This window comes from Oncorhynchus nerka, linkage group LG4 (assembly GCF_034236695.1).
Source record: "Oncorhynchus nerka isolate Pitt River linkage group LG4, Oner_Uvic_2.0, whole genome shotgun sequence".
NCBI lineage: Eukaryota > Metazoa > Chordata > Actinopteri > Salmoniformes > Salmonidae > Oncorhynchus > Oncorhynchus nerka.
The window spans coordinates 61,667,472-61,681,856 of record NC_088399.1 but is presented as its reverse complement, the minus strand read 5'-3'; the positions used below and the strand labels follow the sequence as shown (position 1 = coordinate 61,681,856).

At 48.9% G+C, this 14,385-nt stretch overlaps 1 protein-coding gene across 1 annotated transcript in view; it reads right to left on the bottom strand.

The window, feature by feature from the left end:
• The window catches only part of LOC115118813 (microtubule-actin cross-linking factor 1-like), a 268,887-nt gene that overhangs the window by 23,017 nt on the left and 231,485 nt on the right, over positions 1-14,385 (bottom strand). The window contains 13 exon segments of the mRNA XM_065017706.1: positions 4,928-5,154; positions 6,027-6,252; positions 8,225-8,428; positions 8,706-8,924; positions 9,311-9,538; positions 9,929-10,135; positions 10,382-10,608; positions 10,812-10,896; positions 11,047-11,373; positions 11,880-12,039; positions 12,342-12,508; positions 13,478-13,648; positions 13,871-14,032. Of these exon segments, the coding sequence (XP_064873778.1) occupies positions 4,928-5,154; positions 6,027-6,252; positions 8,225-8,428; positions 8,706-8,924; positions 9,311-9,538; positions 9,929-10,135; positions 10,382-10,608; positions 10,812-10,896; positions 11,047-11,373; positions 11,880-12,039; positions 12,342-12,508; positions 13,478-13,648; positions 13,871-14,032 (2,610 nt within the window).

Below are 14,385 nucleotides of genomic sequence, written 5' to 3'. Positions count from 1 at the left end.
ATGGCAGCCATTTTGTGCCAGAATGCTTGCTTCACACATCAATTATTGCATTGGAGAAGTGTAACCAACTCCCTCGCTCTCTTTCAGGTGCTGAGGAACGACGTGCTGTCCCATCGGTCCACGGTGGAGACGGTGAACGCGGCGGGGGCCGAGCTGCTGGAGTCCAGTCCCGGGGATGAGGCCAACCACCTCCTACTATACATGACGTTCTCCGCTTCACAGCTCTGTACGGGTTTTGACCGGAGCCGTTCTAAACGACAAGAAGATGCCCCGGATCCCTCCCTCCGATTGGGCTACTTAAAAAAAAAAAAATTGTGTGAATTTGACCCCTTTTTCTCCCCAATTTCGTGGTATCCAATTGTTTTTTAGTAGCTACTATTTTGTCTCATCGCTACAACTCCCGTACGGGCTCGGGAGAGACGAAGGTTGAAAGTCATGCGTCCTCCGATACACAACCCAACCAAGCCGCACTGCTTCTTAACACAGCACCATCCAACCCGGAAGCCAGCCGCACCAATGTGTCGGAGGAAACACCGTGCACCTGGCAACCTTGGTTAGCGCGCACTGCGCCCAGCCCGCCACAGGAGTCGCTGGTGCGCGATGAGACAAGGATTTCCCTTCCGGCCAAGCCCTCCCTAACCCGGGCGACGCTAGGCCAATTGTGCGTCGCCCCACGGACCTCCCGGTCGCGGCCGGTTACGACAGAGCCTGGGCGCGAACCCAGAGTCTCTGGTGGCACAGCTGGCGCTGCAGTACAGTGCCCTTAAACACTGCGCCACCCGGGAGGCCCGATTGGGCTACTTTTGCACATTAGTTGTTGTCGGAGTGAGGGAACGGGCTGTAAAATGGAGAGGGTACGCGCTCTGAAAGACGAGACGTTATATTAAATGCCACGTTGACGTCATATTCACGTCCCCAGGAAGAGTAGCTGACGCTTCAGCAAAAGCTCATGGGGATCCAAATAAACACAAGCACACCGCACACCCACGGGTCCAAGAGGGCACTTCACATTTCCATATTTGAAAACATCTCAAGGATCATTTACAGTATCAACGTGTTTTGTGTTTGAGGCACAGTTACAATGATGACGTGTGTTATAGCCTGGGTTGTCCTGGACAGAACGAGCCTGTTTTGTCGCATCATGAAGACAATTAGCCACGGAACACTCACTATGTACACCACAATTAAAATCGGTCTGTCTGACGTGCCTTTTGAAAGCATAACAGTGCAAGAGCATATTTTAACTTAGCTAACAATGTTGGCAATAGAATAAGCTTTCAAATGATACCCACCTGACCCAGATTGAGATTTCTTTTATTGAATGTTTTTGGATGTCATAAACAGTAATTGTGTGATGTTGGGGACACAGGGGTGTGTTCCAAACCAAAAAAAAACACACGTGTGCTTGCTTCAGATCCTCAAATGGCACAGCTAGTTGAAGGCTCTTTCTTTGAGTCATAAAAGTGCATTGAAATTCCAACTCGACCCAGTTAGACCTCTCACTCAAACCCTTGTAAATGGTATATATCATCTTGAAACTACTCCAGGATGTCGATGAATATTCTTATTGTGTTACGGAACGTATCCAGAGTGGTTTTCAGATTTCCTTTTTTGACAAATCCTGCGAAAAGCACAGATAAGTTCTAGTGTGCAGTAAAATAATCTACTGTAATGTTGTGGATTCAGTCTTGTGTCAGGTGAACTGTTGTGTCCTCACCTTGGGTATGATCATTTCCCCATGGTCATTCATATGATTCTTAAGAGTTCTTCTGTTAGAAACATTCAAATGTGGCCCTATCCTTATAAGCCAATCTCCACCAAATGTAAGGGTTTAAGTATCAAAAGTAAAAGACAATACAAAAATATACTTAAGTTCCAAAAGTAATTTCTATAAATCCTTTCAAATTCCTTATATTAAGCAAACCAGACAGCACGATATTTATTATTTTTGTATTTATTCACGGATAGCCTGGGGCACATTCCAACACTCAGACATCATTTACAAACGAAGCATTTGTGTTTAGTGAGTCCGCCAGATCAGAGGCAGTAGGAATGACCATGTGCTCTCTTGATAAGTGTGTGTATTGGACCATTTTCCTGTTCTGCTAAGCATTCGTAAGAGTACTTTTTTATTGGGTGTCAGAGGAAATGTACAGTATGGGAGAAAAGCAGAAGCATCAATTGTAAAAAAGTATATATTTTCTTTAGGAATGTAGCGGAGTAAAAGTCGTCCGAAATATAAATCCTAAAGTAAAATACAGATACCCCCCGAAAATACATAAGTAGTACTTCAAAGTATTTTTTACTTGGTTACTTTACACCACTGCTACAGTAAATACATAGCTACTAACATGCTAGCACCATTCCTTTACGTCTCCTCTATCTTCACTACTCCTTAATATAATCTCTTTGTCTTACCCCCCACGGTGCTGTTTTCTCCCATATTTCTACCTCAAAAGCCTTTATTCCTCCACATTTGAGCGTCTGAATATCTTGCTATGCTTTCCTTGTACAGTGCATTTGGAAAGCATTCGGACTATACAAGGAAAGCATTCGGACTATACAAGGAAAGCATTCGGACGCCTTGACTTTCGCCACATTTTGTCACGTTGAAGCATTCGAAAATTGATTTCATTATTTTCCCCCCTCACCAATCTACACAAAATACCCCATAATGACAAAGCATAAAACAGGTTTTTCAGAACATTATGCAAATGCTTTCAAAATAAAAAGTGAAATATAACATTTACATAAGTATTCAGACCCTTTACTCAGTACTTCGTTGAAGCACCTTTGGCAGCGATTACAGCCTCAAATCTTCTTGGGTATGACGCTACAAGCTCAGCACACCTGTACTTGGGGAGTTTCTCCCATTCTCCTCTGCTCAATCCTGTCACCTGTCACCCAGTTCCTGCCACTGAAGAACATCCCCACAGTATGATGCTGCCACCACCATGCTTCACCGTAGGGATGGTGCCAGGTTTAATCCAGACGTGTTGCTTGGCATTCAGGCCAAAGAGTTCAATCTTGGTTTCATCACACCAGAGAAACTTGTTTCTCATGGTTTCAGAGTCTTTGGGTGCCTTTTGGCAAACTCCAAGCGGGCTGTCATGTGCCTTTTACTGAGGAGTGGCTTCCGTCTGGCCACTCTTTCATAAAAGCCTGATTAGTGGAGTGCTGCATAGATGGTTGTCCGTCTGGAAGGTTCTCCCATCTCCACAGAGGAACTCTGCGAACATCAGGTTCTTGGTCACCTCCCTGACCAAGGCCCTTCTCCGATTGCTCAGTTTGGCTGGGCGGCCAGCTCTTCCATTTAAGAATGATGGAGGTCACTGTGTTCTTACGGACCTTCAGTGCTGCAGAAATGTTATCTTACCCTTCCCCAGATCTGTGCCTCGACACAATCCTGTCTCGGAGCTCTACGGACAATTCCCTTCGACCTCATGGCTTGGTTTTTGCTCTGACATACACTGTCAACTCTGGGACCTTATATAGACAGGTGTGTGCCTTTCCAAATCACGTCCAATCAATTAAATTTACCACAGGTGGACTCCAATCAAGTTGTTGAAACATCTCAAGGATGATCAATGGAAATAGCTACATTTCGAGTCTCATAGCAAAGGGTCGGAATACTTGCAAAAATGTCTAAAAACCCGTTTTCGTTTTGTCATTGTGGAGTATTGTGTGAAGATTGTTGATGAAAAATGTGTATTTAATCCATTTTAGAATAAGGCTGTAAAGTAAGAAATGTAGAAAAAGTCGAGGGGTCTGAATACTTGGCGAATGCAATATTGTTGCTACAAACATGCTCTATGCCTCCGTATCTTTTTCTTCCACTCCCAGTCTTTCTATAACCATTATCCCCTTCCTCCTCTCCTCTCTCTCAGTAACCCTCCATCCCCCTCTCCACACATACCTCTACCCTCCTCTCTCAGTAACCCTCCATCCCCCTCTCCACACATACCTCTACCCTCCTCTCTCAGTAATCCTCCATCCCCCTCTCCACACATACCTCTACCCTCCTCTCTCAGTAACCCTCCATCCCCCTCTCCACACATACCTCTACCCTCCTCTCTCAGTAATCCTCCAACCCCTCTCCACACATACCTCTACCCTCCTCTCTCAGTAACCCTCCATCCCCCTCTCCCACATACCTCTACCCTCCTCTCTCAGTAACCCTCCATCCCCCTCTCCACACATACCTCTACCCTCCTCTCTCAGTAACCCTCCATCCCCCTCTCCACACATACCTCTACCCTCCTCTCTCAGTAACCCTCCATCCCCCTCTCCACACATACCTCTACCCTCCTCTCTCAGTAACCCTCCATCCCCCTCTCCCACATACCTCTACCCTCCTCTCTCAGTAACCCTCCATCCCCCTCTCCACACATACCTCTACCCTCCTCTCTCAGTAACCCTCCATCCCCCTCTCCACACATACCTCTACCCTCCTCTCTCAGTAACCCTCCATCCCCCTCTCCACACATACCTCTACCCTCCTCTCTCAGTAACCCTCCATCCCCCTCTCCACACATACCTCTACCCTCCTCTCTCAGTAACCCTCCATCCCCCTCTCCACACATACCTCTACCCTCCTCTCTCAGTAATCCTCCATCCCCCTCTCCACACATACCTCTACCCTCCTCTCTCAGTAACCCTCCATCCCCCTCTCCACACATACCTCTACCCTCCTCTCTCTCAGTAACCCTCCATCCCCCTCTCCACACATACCTCTACCCTCCTCTCTCAGTAACCCTCCATCCCCCTCTCCACACATACCTCTACCCTCCTCTCTCTCAGTAATCCTCCATCCCCCTCTCCACACATACCTCTACCCTCCTCTCTCAGTAACCCTCCATCCCCCTCTCCACACATACCTCTACCCTCCTCTCTCTCAGTAACCCTCCATCCCCCTCTCCACACATACCTCTGCAGCCTCTATCTGCTGTTTGATGAGTGAGGGGTCCACCCCGGGATCCTCCAGCTCCCTGACGATGTCCTGCGAGTCACGGAGCGTGCTTAGTAGCGCCGCCATGTCGGCCCAGAACTTCCCAGCCAGGTCCAAGACGTCCGTCAGCTTCCCCTCCCGTTCCTCAGCCCTCTGCCGGATCTCATCCCACAGGGAGCGAAGGCGCAGCAGACGGGAACGCACGGCTGGGAGGGGGAAAAAGGTTGTGGGAGAGATGAATCGGGAAGAGTGGTGTTATTTTTCCTGTTGTCACTATATGCGATTAGCTATGTGGAGATGGACGGAGGAATGATACGAAGATGAGTTATTATTCATTATTGTAGCCCTGAACCGAACCATACCATTACGACAAATAGCTTATCATTTCTGATGTTATTGCTGCTTTTGTCCCTTCTAGCATGGCCATCTAGAGACTAGCTCTCAAAAAATGGTCTTTTACAGCCAGTCAGTGGGCTACCCTCCCACTACCACTGCACAGAGCACTCATTCATAGTTATGAAGTGGTGTGCTGAGAAATGGATGCGGACGGGGCGTGTCAAAGCTGGAGGGCTTTGAGGCGCAGTCGCCATTTGTGCCGTGTCACCATGTGTGCTGGGAGTGATCAAAAGGGTCACGCGTTTGTGAATCTGCGCCTTTGTGTTTCTGGGCGTCTGTGGTTTTTTTCATAAAAAAAATAAAAAATTGATGAGACCAATCAGGTTTGTCAGTGGGATCATTGTAGTACTGTGTCGATGTGAGCATGCATTGTTTTGGTCACTCCTTTTATTGGAGTCATTGAGCTGACGCTCTTATCCAGAGTGACTTACAGGAGCAATTAGGGCTAAGTGCCTTGCTCAAGGGCAAAACGACAGATTTTCAGCTAATCGGCTTTGGGTTTTGAACCAGCGACCTTTCGGTTTCAGGCCCAATGCTCTTCAAGTCCAAGGTACCTGCCACTCTTATGAGTAACAGTCTCTTGTGTATGAGTCATTGCGTACGAGTGTGTGTGATGTATGTGATGTTGGTGTGTACACAGTACACGTAAGGTCTCTCTCTTTGTGCGTTTTCAGGCACCCACCCTGAGCGGCAGGATCGTCGTGGGCTGCTCTACTGATGAGCTCCTCGCCGCGGGCACACAGGGCCGAGAAGGAGGGCAGCAGTTTGTCCAGCTCCAGCCCTGTTGCCTTGTGGTCGGCCAGCTGCTCCCGGATCTTATCTGCCTCCGCTGCCACGGGAGGAGGGGATCGGAGGCGCTGCACGGCCCCTTCCAGGGTCTCCAGCAGGGGATCCATCTTGTCGTGGAACTGGGAGGAGAAGAGAGAGGGTCAAGGTTTAAGAAAAGGAGGTAGGTAGCGCGGCTAATCGATGATTTCGGCTTGATCCGACAACGCCATCCGGAGGCTCCGTATGGAGGGTGTGATGCCATTGCGGAGCCTCCGGAGGCCAAATCGAGCTCCGTACGGCGATGCTGTGTGCCTCACAGTATTTGTAACAATGCAGAGGGCTCCGTTAAGTGCCGCATTGACATGATTGGTTGACGGTAGGTGGGGGCGGGAGGTCTTCTATAAACACAAACTCACTTCCTTGACAACAGCTCTGCGAAGCTCAACAAGTCTGAATGCCCTGACTTCTGCAGAGGTTGTATGGCAGTAAATACTGTACGGCCACTGCAGAGGATTGACCATGCAGAGACTAAGGATTTTTTCTTATTATAATACATACATTTAAATGCATACGGAGGGGAGCGGTGACATTTTGAAAATGCAGAGATCTCACCAAAAAAATACCATGCAATTTTGGATACTTGGAGAGGCATGAGATTCGGGAGCACTGTAGATGTACTTACTAGACATGAATGAAGTTGACTTAGTTAGGAATGCTGTGCCCAACCTTCAGTCAGCACACATTGCCACAGCCTCACTAAGTGGCTGTTGATAAAGCTTATATGGACGTTTTTGGTTAATAACTGCATTTGAGCAATGTCAAAATGGGTAACGTGGACCGGAAGAGAGAAGGGCAAACCTAGAGTTGCCAATTGCCAAATGTATCAAAACACACTAATTGGGAAAGAGGCGAGGCATTGGACAAAGTATACTTGGGAGTTATGGCGGGTTGTTTAAGTCTAGACACAAAGTTCACGCAGGGAAAAAAGTCTAATAACTAACAAACACATTACTGCAAGTTGTGCCATTTGGTGTGTCAGTACTATGGTTACGAAGTCACGTTGTGGTCAGTCAGTCGGTGGTCTTACCTCTACCAGCTGGGTGATTGCCGTGAGAAGTGACGACGGATGGAGGAAATGGTGGGTCAACACATACAGCACATCCACAATGAGTGAGAGGGCGGGATGGAGGGATGGAGCAAACCAGGGAGGGAGGGATGGATGGAAGGAAGGGGGAGTGCAAGGAGAGGGGGAAATGGAAGGCACAAGGGAGGAATAGAGAGGTTGGTGGTTTTTGGAGGGATGAAAAGAGAGAGAGAGGGATGAAAAGAGAGAGAGAGGGATGAAAAGAGAGAGAGAGGGATGAATAGAGAGGAGGATGATATGGTCCATTAGGGAAGGGGGGGTGGAGAAACAACACATTGTGTTAGATCAATGACATGCACACACTCTGGCCAAGCGATATCAACAGCAGCGACAATCATTTTCTCCCTCAGCGATAATCAATGGTGGCTCATGATTTATGAAATGAGGTGTTATGAGAGAGCATTTGACAAGAGAAGTATTGAAATAAAATGTGAATGTTACTTATGGAAATAGAAATAGGAAAAGCGAGTTGTATGTAACCATTTGTTTTTTACTACAAGCGTAGCAAGAAGCTGTGTAGTTTAGCAAATAGCGACTACTGCTACTGCTGCTACTACCATCACTTCTTGGTGCTCAATAATAAATTATCTTCCATTCCTTTTATGGAAATTAGCATAAAGTGCCAAAACACAGTTCCAAGTAAGGAGTCCAGTACGCCATCCTAGTTTGAGCATCGTTCCCAGAAATATCACACCACCCTCTTAGTGGAAGAGGAGGGGAAGTACACAATGACCACATCATGCCATTAGCAGCTAGCTTGTAAGTATGGCATCCAGATTAGGAAATCTGAAGACTTCCAAATACGGATACAACACGGCTTACGGCATCCATATAAAGAAGTCATTCATTTTCCTCATATGGATGCCGTAGTTCGGTTGTATTGGGGCAGCAATCGGCAGACACAAGCTTCGACACCTGATACCCTTTCGGCTACAAACCAATTTCAAATTCACTTCACGTAACCATACCTGCGCAGACTGAGACACAGCCTCATCCAGGGTGGTGGCGCGACCCTTGACGACCTCCTTGATGGCCACGTAGCGTTTCTCGGCGTCGCTGTAGCGCTGCTTCACCGTGGCCCCCTCCTGGTGACTCAGAGCGGCCAGCTGGGGGCCGATCTTCAGCAGCTTGTCGATGTGGGGCTTGTGCTCCGCTATGGACTCCCTCAGGAGCTGGAGGAGGGAGGGATGGAGGGAGAAAGGAGAGTCAGAAAGAGTGGCGAATAAGGAAGGAGGGTGATGGATAGTGTGAGAGAAAGAGTGGTAGAGTCCGAGTACCACACAGACAGAGAAAGAGAGGGAGAAATGAAAAAGGGAAATGATAAAAAGTAGAAGTGCTAGGAACTAACTCGACATGATACATCTTTTCACGGGGACATTAGTTCAAATACAGCACTTAGAGCCTCCTCCCATCCCACTACTCCCTCTCCTCCCATCACTCTCTCCTCACCCTCATCTGTTCCTGTTGTAGACGCAGGGCCTCAGTGTCGATGGCGGGTGGGGGCAGCTGGGCGATAAGTGTCTCCGTCTCCCCCAGCCAGGGCTCCAGGTCCTCCTGGGTCTCCCAGAAACGGGCCACCAGGACCTGGGCCTGCTCCAGGGCTGAGAATCGCTCCTGGTGCTGCTGGCTCACAGCCTCGTAGTGGGCAGACAGGGAGTCAGTCTTCTCCTGAGGAGAGAGAGGGGTATAGAACGGTTCTCATTTGGTAACTCGGCAAAACTCACTGGAATATTTTCTATTTTGTGTACTATTGTTGTTCCGTTTTACTTCAAGCACAGAAATACAAGAGTATTTGCCTATTTATATATCGAGCCCAAAACACAATATTTCCCTCCTTGTTTATAATATTTAACAATACCATAATAAAACGTCTACCATGTCGTTTGATTTTCTGTGAATGAACTTTTCTTGAATTGGTCAATGCTTATATGTTACAAAAGTCCTCTTGTTCTGTTTGGAAGCCTTGAACCCTTCTCTCGAACTCCCTGCATTTCTCTGTCCTCTTTCACTCTCCCCAAACCCTCTCCCCTCCCCCTTCATCCATCTCTCCTCACCACCAGAGCGTCTCTCTGCTGGTCGCTGCACGTCTCCAGGATGTCGTCCCTGGTGTGGAGTAGCTGGTCCACGGTGTCTTTGTGTCGGATGATGTCGATATTGAAGGCCCTCTGGACCTGTAGCTGGGCCACGGTGACGTCAGGCTCCAGACTCAGAGGACCCAGGGAGGATAGCTTCCTCTCCGTCTCCCCAGCCCAGGTCAGCTCCGCGTCCACCGCCTCCTCATACTGAGGCACAGAGAGATACACACAGTTAGCACCGGCACACTCAGCAATCACAGTAGCGTTAGCTTGTTAGCATTACACACAGCCTCCTCACGCCAAGAGAAGACCAGAGGGGAAATGCCACAAACATTCGCATCATGTTGACAACGGGCGCAGAAACCTCATGAATGACTTCTACACACCATAGAGCCAGAGAACCACCATAGAGCCAGAGAACAAAGACATGAAAATAAAAACTGTTCAAATCATGAAATTCTACATTTAGCCCTACCGCTAACTATCAACACCATCATGCACTGTAAATACGAACCCTGAATGCACTCCGCCGCCAGTGCTCAGTGAAGTACTAATGGTGTACCCCTTTTCAAACTTGATTTTGTCACATTGCAGTACCTGTTGTGACCTCTGGATGGCAGCCTGTACCAGCTTTACCCGCTGGGTGATGGTCTCGGCCGCCGTTCGGTAGCGCTGGTTGGCGTCCGCCACCAGGCGGTCCAGACCCTCGCGGGCACGCCAGGGCACCAGGTCTAAGAGGGCATTGCCCACCTCGTTGACCGTGTCCAAAACCAGACGTTTCTCCGCTGACACACACTTCAGCTCCTGGGAGACACACACACACACACACACACACACACACACAGACAGATTGAGTATCTTCAACTCAAGATAGAAGTCATACTTAAGCAACAGTTGGGCTATGGAACAAGGGACTCTTTAAGAAACAATGGGTATGTCATTCATTGAAATGACCACTGAACATCTGGAAATATCGCAGACTGTGATTCTATTTGCACAGAATATGTTCCAAATTCACAGCATATATGTGTAATAAACTGTCAAGAAAACCTTCTGTCGGTCCTGATAGGCCGGCGTGGCGTCGGGCTCCATGACGTTGAGCTCCGCCTCCACCTTGTCCAGCCAGTGGTTGAGGTCGTCGTGGGCGCTGGCGAATCGTGTGCTCAGCTGCAGGGCCTGCTCCAGTGTGCGGAGGGCTCTGCTGCTCCCGCCCGTCATCTCGGCGTAGCGAGACTTGATACCGTCCAGCTTCTCCTGGATCAGCAGAACCTCCTCACCTACAAGGGGGTAAAACAACAGACCAAGAGTCAGTGGAATACAGGCTCCGTGGTTATCATATGCCTTTATAACGACAGGTCCAGGAACAGTCCTGGCTGTTTTGGCTGGTGATGGAGATGGTTAGAAGCGGGCTACTGGAGAGCTGGTCCAGAATCAGGGAAGGGAGAACCCGTAGTATCCAGAGTTCGAGGTTGTACTGTACCTGTGGTTTGCTTGAGCAGGGCCTGTCCGTTCTTGATGGCCTGGTCAACCTGCTTCTTTCTGCTCACTATCTCTTCATTCAGAGACTGATGGGCGAAGAGGAGAGAAAATAGAATGAACACCCTACAGAGACTCAATGTCTAGACAGTACTAGCCAATCCAATACTCCCTGCGGTAGTGCCCTACCACTGTGTGTTAATGAATAGCGACTTCCTCTCCAAACCAGAGTATCGTACCAGTGTGTGCTTGTGCTGCTGGGTGAGGACCCCCGGCTGGTAGCTCTGCACCGACACCTGACCCAGCCGCTGGCCCACCTCAGCCAGCCAGTTGAGCACCTCCACCTCATCCTCCCCAAACAGCTGGGCATTGGCCAGGGCCTGCTCCAGCATGACGGCCCTGCGTTGGCACCAATCACTGAGCTCCGAGTGGCCTAGCCGCACCGCCCCCACGCGCTCCCCCAGCCAATCGCGGTCGGCCGCGCAGCTGAGGGGCGCCAAGGATTGGCCGAGGGCCTGGAGGCGGTCGACCTCGGCTCCTCTAGAGGAGACGGCCTCTTGGACGGCCTGGGGTGGTGTGTGTGGAGAGGAGAGGGTGATGGGGGGGGGGTGAAGGAGAGAGGAGGGAGAACAGAAGAAAAACAACAAATAAAAGAAAATGAGAGCATGCAGATGAGAAATCATAAGGAATGGCCATGAATCATAAGGAATGGCCATGAATCATAAGGAATGGCCATGAATCATAAGGAATGGCCATGAATCATAAGGAATGGCCATGAATCATAAGGAATGGCCATGAATGCTAAATATGCATGATAACTTACAAGAACGAAAAAATCATGAACAAAAAAAAGGGTCAATGAAATATAATATTGAAATCATATCAAATCATATCAAAAACAATGAGGAGAAAATGGCTGAGCTTGGGGTTCCCTTTCTCTCGCTCATTGGACAGTAACCAGTTGGTCAGTCCGGTACCATCCTCTTCTCTTCCTAGTTTCAATCCAGGGACTTAAACACAACCCATGTATCGCGAGGGACACGTTACCTTGTGACACCATCATCCACGTTACCTTGTGTTTCGTAATCTGCTGGGTGATCTTGGAAGTCTGGGTTCCCATGGGCTCGGCGGTGCTCAGGCGTCTCTCGGTGGCACTCAGCCACTCTCCGAGAGGCTCCACCGCCTCGTGGAACTGGAGTGCCAGCGTCTGCAGCTCCTCCAACTGGCACTGCCTGCAGCGGGGAGAGGAGGAGGGAGAGTGTGTTTGGGTCGCCTTCGTATATCAATGTCTCATCGTGGATCCTAATAAGCAGTCCGATGCGAAATAGTCAGGAATGTGTGGGTTGTGTACGGAAGTAGCAGTAACGCACAGGTAGGCTCGTGTGTGTTTGTGTCCACGCGTGTGTAAGAGTCTTCAAAATGTGGTGTTGAGTGTGTACGTCTTGTCTGACTGTGGCACATGTCCATGATGAAGGAGGACAGGTTGTATCAATGCCCCATGTGTAGCGCGTCCAATGCAGTAAGCTACGTTTACCTCGCCCTGGCCTTCTCCAGCAGCTCGCCCCATCTCTCCCCCAGACTCTCCAGCTGCTTCTGGATCTTGTCTCTGTCCTGTGTCTCGGCCGTGCCTGCGATCCTCTCCCCCTCTCCCTGGATCATCTGAAAGGTGGCTCTGCGGTCGTCCAGTAGTCTTTGTAACAGCTGGAAAATGAGGTAGAAGGTCGAAGGTCCTGTTCAACACCACAAATAATACCAACTCTCATAAATGTTTGTTCTGCATGTATGCCAGGGTTAGGGGTACATTCCAGACCAGAAGAGTCGCTGCTTCTAGGACTTCTGCGTCAAGCAGTTGGTAGGATAAGCTAGAACATACTTCACATTCAGTACCGCAATGTTTTGCAGTGTTCCCCAACAATACCGTATCTCAAATACCAAGCCACTCGTGTTTTGAGGACGTTCACTATGAGTAGTAGCTCAATTTGGCAGTAGTTCCCTTTCTGAACCCATTCATAACTATTCAGTGATGTTGAACGGGACCCCGGTAAACGCCACTCATCTCCAGTTTCCTCTCTACTGACCCCCGCAGTGAGGCTCTACTTTCAGTGGCGGATGTAAACGCGTATGACTGAGTGGAGTGGCTGAATCCGCCGTGCTCCTCGACACATAAACATGGGAAGTGTATCAGAAACAGGGAGAGCAGGCATAGTGTTTTTTCTGCCTCTCCGGTTCCTCGGAAAAACCATTGTAATCTGTCATCTCTGTGAATTGGTGTGTTGTATGCCAAACCAGACTGGCAGACTGTCAAATTGGGCTTTTCCTCTGCCAAAAGACTCAGATAATTAGGTGTGTGGGTGTTTCCCCCTTTCATGTGTTAAATATTTCTATGTGAAAATAAGGACAACTGATTAACACCAATAGCCAATTCTATTATTATCAATGAATAAATAAAAGTGCAAATATATGAATAAAAGTTGTTATTAAGCTCATTTTACCCAAATAAGGGAGCCAAATGTCTCTAATGGCCAGTACATTCTCCGTCATAATGACTGTGTATGATAGAGGGAAAAAACGTAGTATTAAAATAAAATATATGTTCCTCACTCCATCGCTCTCTCCACCCTCACGCCATCCATCATCCCTTTCTCCACTCATCCCTTCCCCCCCCTTCACCTTCTGTTCCTGGATCTGGGCCTTGACCACTCTGTATTCGGCCGACGGGGGCTTCTGATTGGCTACCAGCTCCTCTGTGTCACTCAGCCAGCTCAGAAGAGGCTCCAGGGCATCCTGGAACTTCCCACAATGCAACAGGGCTTCCTGCAACTGGGCAATGCGCTCTGCAACCTGGTCAAGGAACAATTCAGTGAGTGAGGGGGACAATGACTGTTGACATGGACAGGCATACATGCAAAGCCAGAAACCTGATTCCATAGAAACCCATCCTTCCAGTCGCGCACGCCACACTAACGCAACACATAAATATGCATAGGTCAGTCAGACAAGAGCATGCACGCGCACACACAAACATCAGCACAGACATACCATTACAGACACAGACAGACATACCCTCTTGTTGAGGGAGTTCCATCGGAGGTTGGTGGTCTCTAGGTCATGCTCCAGAGCCTGGGTGTCTGTGTGTTTGGCTGCACTCTGGATCAGGCCCTGGCCCACCGCGTTCACGCGCTGCAGCTTGGGTTGAATACTGTCCACCTGCTCCCTCTCCACCGCCTGAGCCAGAGAGAGAAGAGGGAGAGGGAAGGCGGGAGAGTGAGGGAGAGGAAGGGAGGCAGGAGAGGAGGGAGAGCGAGGGAGGGGGAGAGCAAAAGACAGAGATAAAGGGAAGGAGGTAGTGAAGAGAGATATGGAGAGAAAGAGAGAAACAAAGAGAAAGAGAGCGGGAGAAAGAGGGTGAGCGAGGAAAAATAGGGAGGGAGGAGAAAGGGATTATAAGGATTAGAGAGATAGAAAGTAAAGGTGGCTGGAAAAGAGAGAGTTAAACAGACCCTTCACCTGTCTGGCCACATTACTCATCTAGAGCTGAAGACACGGTACGATGACAATGGGTGTCCAGCTCTAAAGAA